Here is an 8,543-nt window from a genome sequence, read left to right as displayed (position 1 = left end):
CTCAGATTTTAGCGAGAAAATTGGTTTTTCTATGATGATGACGTGTGGCGATTCTCTGTCCTTCTGTTCTGCTGAGACTTTCCATACAGGAGAGGAGTGTTGAGGAGGGTGTTGTGACTGCGGAAGCGGTGGACGCATTCTTGGAGACGGCTGCTCCTGTGGCGTGGTCGCTGGGTGGCTGGCTGGGAGGAGGCTGTGGAGGCGGTGGGTTTGATTACGACGTGAAAACATCGGACGTGAAAACATCGGACGTGATTACGGCGTACCGCAACGTGATGGAAAATATGAGGCACCATGACCGCGACAAGGTCAGGCCATGAACACACACACTGGGGGGAAGAGAGATTAGACTTTAAAAAGTTTTAAATTCCTTATTTTTTTAGCTTTTGAATGAATTATGTGTTTTTGTTTGTTTTATAAGTCACTAGGAAGATATCAGTGGGTCGACGGGCTGAACAGTCCTGATCAGACTGAACCAGAGGCAGCAGGAAGCCTCCATGATGGTCACTTCTTCCCCCACATCGCTGTAACCTGAAGACAGGGGGCGGGGCTTCTAGTTTTAGTGAAATGGTTTTAATTATCAACCAATTGCTCAGTTGGGTGAAGAATTGAAGTGAATTAATTAAATGAATTTGTTTCAATACAGTTTCAATGAAATAACTTGGAGGTCACATTCCGGGTTTAGAGTGAAGGGGGGAGACAGAAGCAACAGGTTTATCTCGACCTTCCCCTTCGACATAACAAAGCTAGCGCGACAATGTTTTTACATGACTGTGCTACAAGAATTTGTTACTGTCTATGAATCTACATTCTTAACTTTGAAATCTGCTGAAATAAATTACATTTGCACCTTTATTTGATTTAGTTGGAGTATTTGTGGGCTAACTATAAAGATATCACTCAGATTCAGCATCGACTAAACCTCACAGAATCACACTGGAGCTAAATTGTCGAACTGCTACAGATAGACAATAGAATGTTTGTTCAGAAGTCATGGGAGGTATTGAATGTCTTTTGAAGTCAATGAATGATTCAGTGACGTTTAATACCAACTCTTTCTACACCAAGACAAGGAGAACCTGATGGGTGGACATTTTTCCAAGATTTTATAGAAATCAACTAAACTGTACTATCTGCGACTCCAGAATCTGCTGATTTTGAAATCATTTTGTCTTTTGGACCTCTGACTCATGCTACTGTCCAGTCCCTGACCTGTCTGACCTGTCTGACCTGTCTGCTGGATTATTTTAACTCAGATTGGATCCTGAAAGGCAATATTTGCTTGCATTCACCTAAAAAGGTAAATAATGCTTCACATTTGGCCCAGGGCTTTGTCTCTAGTCTGGGAGTTTATGCATTGGCAGTGAGGGGATCTGGATCTGGACCTGTCAGGTGGGAACACTGATACAGTATGAGGATGATGTTTTCAGACTAAAAGGTTGAAGGAAGCTTGAAGAGCCTGACACTGTTCTACTCCTGAACCGTCTTCCTGAGGGAGGCCACCGAGCATCCTGATCCCAGCTGCAGCTGAAAGTGACGTTCCTTGGACATGTTCTGGAGGAGAGGATCTGGAGGAGAAGAACTGGTCCTGATCTTCAGGAAGACCTGAACTGTGGTCTAATCTGCCGCCACAGGCTAAGGGAGGAGATGTTGTCTTTTCTCGGTCTGGCAGGATGCTGTCGTCACTGGATTTTTGGTTTGCAGCTGCAGACTCTGTGTTTTGAACAACCACACACAAGGATGTTTCTGCAGGACTGGAGTGAACAGAGACAATGTCACAGGAGGGTCAGCGTCTGGAAGAAGACTAAACGTCAGCCTCTGGTCTGGGATTACCTGGTTTCGGACTGCCCTGTCATCTCTATTCCAAGAGAAAGGACGGTTCTCTACAGGTATTCTGGTTTGGATCATGGATCACGTTTTCACCCTGATGCTTATTTCTCTTGCAGACTCCTGACTGTGTTCCTGGGCTCCTAAATAGTCTGAGAGCAGCTCATGCTCCAGCAGAGATTGTCAATGCAGCAGGTTTTGGTGCAGGACGGCGGATGCATGGTACATGTGTCACATTCTGCTGCTGGTGAATAAAGCACAGATTGCCTGTCAGCAGGGAGGTCGGGGTATGAAGCCATGTTCTGTGGTTTTACTTTTACCTTGGAAATATCTGCTCAATTGAATATGGGTGAATGTGACTATGACTGTGTGAAGACTGACAAACTAACTTACTAACAAACTAACATTGACATTGATGACTGACGTTGAGAACGACCAGATGTTCAGTGTTTTATTGTTGTGTTCAATGTTTTTGCTGATTTTAACGGTTTTTCTTTCTTTTCTGAGTTTAGCTGGATTGGACACATCTCGACCACTGATTGTCTTTTGCCTTCCTGGTTGATCGGCCTCGACCAGGATTGTTGTTTGGCATGAAGGTATTTGCAGCTGTCACTGTCCCATGGTATGCTGATTTGTTTAAATTGTGCATCCATGACTGAGTGTCGCTTGGTGTTTTTGTGGCAGTGGATCAGTTGGAAATGGTCGTTGAAACATAGGTAACTTAGGACATATAAAATAAAAAATGACGATGCACTTGGAGGAACTGATCTTATTGATGTTTACGGAAAACATTAATATTGACGTGTGATGCAAGTGAAAAGTGGTTTTACTTTGTCTGGCTTTACTGTCTCCGATAGTGAGTTAGATTATTGTTAAAATTCAAATTTATTTTGTGTCTGGTTTTGTTTAAATTGAAATTTAACAACAGGAGGGATTGATATGGAATAATGCTTTGTTTTCAAAGTTCTCAGGAACACAGTGTGAAGGCCGCTCTGTTTTGTCTGAAGTCACTTGGAAACAGCGTCTGCTAGTCTCGTGAGATCTCGCTATATGACCTGGCGTGGCCGGAAGTCCTGCCAGAGTCGGGTTGGATTCTCTCCGGAGCAACAGCCTTGCTCTCAATCAGCTGATTTGTGTGTGCTTCCTCTGCAATTCTCAATAAATCCTCCTTGTGCAGCGTCAACACCTTGACTCATCATCTTTGACTCTGATTCACCAAAAATTCCACAACAGTTTTTACCTTTGGCTGTAATTTCACAGAATAAATCAAAGAAGCTGCTGCCTGTGCAGTTTCTGTTCAGGTCTGATCATGTCCTGTCTGAGAGGATTAGAAAACACGCAGAGCAGTTGATCAGAACAAACCAACCTGAAACCTGAGCCTCTAGTCAATAACAACAAGCTCCTGAAAGACAACAGAGACCGTGACCCTCTGAAGGCTTGAAGCTGCCTCCACAGAGGAATTCTCCATCTTTATTCTGGGAGTGTACAGGTTGAAAGTTGTGCCAGAAATATGGGGGGAAAAAAATGCAAAATAACCAAAACAAAATCCTAAAATGAGAGGGTTTCTTAAAGACGAAGAATCAAAAGTTGCTTTAAAAGAGAGCCAAAATAGTTCAAACAGCTAAGACGACAAAATTACTGAAAACGTAATGAAATCGGAAAAACTTAAATAACGTTCTGAAGAAGTTTCCAGTTTTGTCTTTAGTGTCAGAAAGGAGAGGGTGGTAATCTTTGGTGTTTTATTCCCCGTAAATGATGCAAGACAGTATTAAATTTCTGGGGCAGAGGTCATGGAAGGTTCATTGTGTAGAGCTGTTGTTTCACAGGAACATTCATCGGATCCACAAACCTGATTGGTCGTTCTGGTGTCAAAGTCTGCATCACGCCCCTTTCAGGATTTATTATGCTCTCCTGATATGCCATGCCAACTTAGTTTGTTGACTTAAACTGGTACATGTGTCCCTTTCCATCTGCCCTGTGGAATCCTGCAGTCATTTGTTTTGGAGTCATGGGGATCATGGACGTCTTGCTCCAGTCCTGGAGTCTGGTGGCACTGCTGACAGCTCTGACGGTCTGGCTCGTCTACAGGTGAGCTCAGAGAAGAAGAAAAAGAAGAAGAAGAAAAGCATTGCAAAGTTGCTTGTTGTGTATTTCTTCGGTCCTCACACACACTGAGATGTTTCACTTTATGTGAAATGAATCTGAAATGTACAGAAATTTCAGTCTGAATAGAATTATGAGGAAAAGATTCATGTTTATTGTTGTTTTGCATGCACCCATTTTTATTTCCAGTTTCCAAAATCAGAGGAAGGAACCTCCAGGACCCATGCCGCTGCCTTTGATAGGAAATCTGCTGCAGCTGGACGTGAAGGCGCCCTACAACTCACTGATGGAGGTAAACAGACATTAAGAGGGAACTTCAGACGCCTCTGTCAGGTTTCTTTCATTTATAGGAAAGAAAAAAGCGCAAACTGTCTGATGTCTTTCAGTTGTCCAAAAAATATGGAGAAATCTTCACCGTGTATCTGGGAACCAAAAAAGTGGTGGTCCTCACAGGATACAAGGCAGTGAAGGAAGCACTTGTGACCTTCGATGACGTGTTTGGAGAACGAGATCCTCCAGCATTTATGAATGACTACTCCCAAGGACACGGTGAGAAAAGCAAGACTGTTGTAGCTATAATGAATAATAACTTAGTATTAAAGCAACTGGGAGGCAGAAGTAAGTCACTGTTTCCAAAAGCTTCAGCTTCAGCTGTTAATGGCTCGCTGTACCATCTTGTGGTTCAAAGTGGTACTACAGGACAGATAAGGCCTGCTAACCTGTTTCCCCGAAGCGTTGTGATGATTTGGCCGTACAGAGGTGGACGGTCTACCTTTCTGCATCGGTCTTGGTCATGAAAGTGCTCCTAAATCCCTTCGCTCCAGGGGTTATATGGGCCAACGGCGACTCGTGGAAAGAAATGAGGCGCTTTTCTCTGAGCAACCTGAGAGACTTTGGCATGGGCAAGAAGATCTGCGAGGACAAGATCATTGAAGAAAGCCACCATCTTATTGAGGTTTTCAACCAATTCAAAGGTAGTCCAACATTCAGTTGCATACTGGTTGTGCAGGACTTTAACAATTGTATCATCAAACTTTTCTTTATTTTTAAAGGAGAAGCTTTTGATACGACTCAGCCAATGAACTATACCATCTCCAACGTCATCTCTTTATTCGCCTTTGGCAGAAGATTTGAATACGATGAGCCTGAGTTCGTCTCTATGATGGAGGGAAGCGTCAGGAGAATTGAGCATCTGGGTTCCCCTTCAGTACAGGTGTTTTTTCACACCTTTGTGAAGCTCATACTGATAAATAATTTCAAAACGCTCGTACATTTAGCGTGTTATTCGAATTTGTGCCGCAGAGGTACAACTCCCTCCCCCGGTTGTTCAGATGGGCCGTTGACTTAGGGCCGGCGCAAGCCGCGATTCGGATCAACAAAGAAAACCTGTGGGCCATCATCAACCGCCTCAAAGAGATGTTCGACCCACAGGCGTGCAGAAGCTTCGTGGACGCGTTTCTGCTCCAGCAGCAGAAGCTGGCGGTTGGTTATTTTTATACCGTCTCCAGTGTGGCAGACCTACGTTCCAACATACGGGGAGACAAGGACGCACTCTGGGAACGCGGGACCTCATTTTGTGTGTCTCTGTGCAGAAATCCGGTACAACCAACCGTCACTTCCACAGCGACAACCTCCTGAACACAGTGTCAAACCTGTTCGCTGCCGGGTCCGAGACGACCTCCACCACTCTGAGATGGGGATTGCTGTTCATGACCAAGTATCCCAAGATACAAGGTATGAAGCTCAAGGCGGCCACAACTTAAATGCAACAAATTCTTCTTTTCTTTTCTTTGTTTTTTTTTTTTGATAAAAATTACTCTGTAGGATCTGAAAGGGGCAATTAATGTTATTTTTGAAAGATAAACTTAAATTTCATCCTTCTGTGTGACTTTTATTGTAGAGTATATCTGATACGATATTCATTACAATTGGGAACAGTTTGTGTCTAACATTTTTACTTTAGATTTGCTTTCATTCTCATATATTTACTTGTGAATTCGGTGAATTACTTTAAATCTAACTTTGGATGTGGTTTTGAACTTATGGTAGACTGCCTTCAATCATTTTGGACTCAGGTTTCAGACTATGTTAGGTTAATTTATCAATAGTTCTGAACTTGGTTTTGGTATTAGTGTAGTGCATTTTAAGAATAATGACATATTGACGAGTTGGTATTGAACAGTTTGAAACTTCTGGGCAGCTAATTTAAGTCCATGGTATCTCATGTTACACTGATCGTGCATTGATTTTTTTGGTGGGCAGACAGGAGGAAATGAAAAAGACAACAAGAAATCCAAAAAGACGAACTGGACACGACACAAAACCAGGAACAAGACAGTTTAATGACGTGAGATTTATTTCAGGCTTGTTTTGAATGTTGTTCTAGACTTGTAGATGTGTTGAAAGTGAATTACAATGTGGGATCGATTCACTGGGCTTTGAAATAATTTGAGACGCAATGCAAGACTAGATGTTGAATTTTATTTTGAAAAGATCGCTGATCAGATTGAGACTGGTATAAGACCACATTTTGAGATCAGATGACTGTGGAGGTTGTTTGAGCATGAAAACATAAAATAAAATCAGTGGATTGTTGAAGAAACCAGTTTAAAATGATCGAACTGAGGTAGAATGTCGAACTCAGGCAGCGATCAAAACTCGCTGAAGCAACTTTCTTCTGTTCAGGTTCAGACTCGTGAAGTAGCGAGTGCTGCTCTAATTTGGCATTCTGTCTTGTTTTACTTTACAGACCAGGTCCAGGAGGAGCTGAGGAGGGTTGTAGGCATTCGCCAGGTGCAGCTGAGTGACAGGAAAAGCCTGCATTTCACCAATGCTGTCATCCATGAAGTCCAGAGACTGGCCAACCTCACTCCCCTGGCACTTCCTCACAAAACCACTCAAGACATCAGTTTTCATGGGTATTTCATCAAGAAGGTGAGATTGAATACACTCCTTGGCATAACATGGCCTCCTGAAATGAATAGAAGTAAGACCCAAACTGCTTGTAAAAGACATGCCAGGAGCACAGAAGAGAAATGGATTTTAACCCTCCTGTTATGTTCGTTTTTTAGGAACAGCAGTGATGTTCCCGGGTCAGTTTGACCTGGTGCGTGTTCAACTATCCAAAAGATGTCCAAAACCAAAAAAATCCTGACAATCATTGTTAGTCTGTCATTACTAACTCCATTATTCTCTCAATATTTAGTGCAATGGTGTTCTTTACCTCTAGAGGTTCATTTAGGATAAGTCACTTGTTTTTTTCTGAAAAACTACATGTTTAAACATTATTTTAATCGTTTCACCACTTCACTACTTTTGAAAGACCAACAAATAAAACAATATTTTTGGATGACATTGAAACACAGCATTTGAATTTTTCCCTGATTCTTCTCTGGGGCTCCTTCAACTGGATTTCCAGTGTAAACCTGCATGTTCAGTGGTGTTTGCATCACATGCTGTCTGGTTTTTTTTATCCCATATTTAGATGGCTTGGAAGGCATGTATTGCCTAAATGGACAGTGACCTCTGAATGCCTCCAGCCTTTCCTCCACTGTGACATGAGGGTCTGGGTTATAGAGTAGTGGAGGTGGTTCTACCCACTTGTCCCACACTGTCCTCAGAGCTCCCAGGTTGTCTCTCCTGTCTGCCAGCCCTTGTCTTTGGATTATCAAGTCGGAATAGTTGGGAGAAAATGTGAAAAGTCTCCAGAGACACTGTGGCTCAAAATCTGGTCCTGCCTGCCTTTGTATCCCTCAGACTGGCTGTCGATTCATCCTTCGACTTATAGACCCCAGCCAGGATGAGGAGCCCCAAATACACTCCTGAATGTGTTTTGTCCAACTCCTTCCACTTCTCCCCAAAAACACATCTCAATCCTACATTAGTCCAGATCCAGAATGACTGTCTGTACTGAATTAGGCCTGACCAGCTCAAAAGCTGCTAATTATGGCAAGCAGAAGAAGTTTCATCCTGAAAAAATAATTTTAAATACTTTTCCTAGGTCTTCAAACTTTAAACGGGTCAATTTGACCCGGAACATGACAGGAGGGTTAAAGTTTGTGTCATTCCTGCAGGGAACCACAGTGTGTCCTCTCCTCATGTCCGTCCTGTACGATGAGACGGAGTGGGAGCGTCCGCGCTCCTTCCACCCTGCACACTTCCTGGACGCCAACGGAGAGTTTGTCAAGAGGGACGCCTTCATTCCTTTTTCTGCAGGTTTGTGAGCTCGGCCATCGCTGCCGAGGCGGTATTGACCAACCGGAGGCTCACGGAGTCTCCGTCTTCTCCTCCAGGTCGGAGGATTTGTCTCGGGGAGGGTCTGGCCAGGATGGAGCTCTTCATCTTCTTCTGCACCCTCCTGCAACACTTTCGCTTCACTCCCCCACCTGGAGTTTCAGAGGACGACCTGGATCTGACGCCGCATCCCGGCTTCACCCTCGCCCCCTTACCTCACAAGCTGTGTGCCGTCGCCTTGTAGAGAAGACGCTACGTTTCTTCTTATTTTAAAAGCTTTGTTGCAACAAAAGATTTGATTGATCCAAATGTTTGAATGACAGAGCAATATGTTTAATATAAAAGCTGCACATTTCTCAGTTGAAAGAATAAACCTACGT

At 43.4% G+C, this 8,543-nt stretch overlaps 1 protein-coding gene across 2 annotated transcripts; it reads left to right on the top strand.

The window, feature by feature from the left end:
- Positions 1–2,405: 2,405 nt before the first annotated feature.
- LOC115401588 (cytochrome P450 2K1-like) lies at positions 2,406–8,543 on the top strand. 2 transcript variants are annotated; one of them, XM_030109862.1, is made up of 11 exons: positions 2,406–2,423; positions 3,819–3,915; positions 4,120–4,222; positions 4,317–4,479; positions 4,755–4,904; positions 4,983–5,143; positions 5,233–5,412; positions 5,523–5,664; positions 6,680–6,864; positions 8,004–8,145; positions 8,223–8,543. In XM_030109862.1, exons 2-11 carry the CDS (start codon positions 3,836–3,838, stop codon positions 8,405–8,407), a joined length of 1,491 nt encoding a protein of 496 aa, XP_029965722.1. In that variant the 5' UTR covers positions 2,406–2,423; positions 3,819–3,835; the 3' UTR covers positions 8,408–8,543. The 2 variants fall into 2 exon arrangements, with proteins under 2 accessions (XP_029965722.1, XP_029965721.1); XM_030109861.1 differs by lacking the exon at positions 2,406–2,423 and having other exon boundaries at positions 3,774–3,915.

The sequence above is a fragment of the Salarias fasciatus genome, chromosome 15 (assembly GCF_902148845.1).
Source record: "Salarias fasciatus chromosome 15, fSalaFa1.1, whole genome shotgun sequence".
NCBI lineage: Eukaryota > Metazoa > Chordata > Actinopteri > Blenniiformes > Blenniidae > Salarias > Salarias fasciatus.
This window is presented reverse-complemented; position numbering and strand designations above follow the sequence as displayed.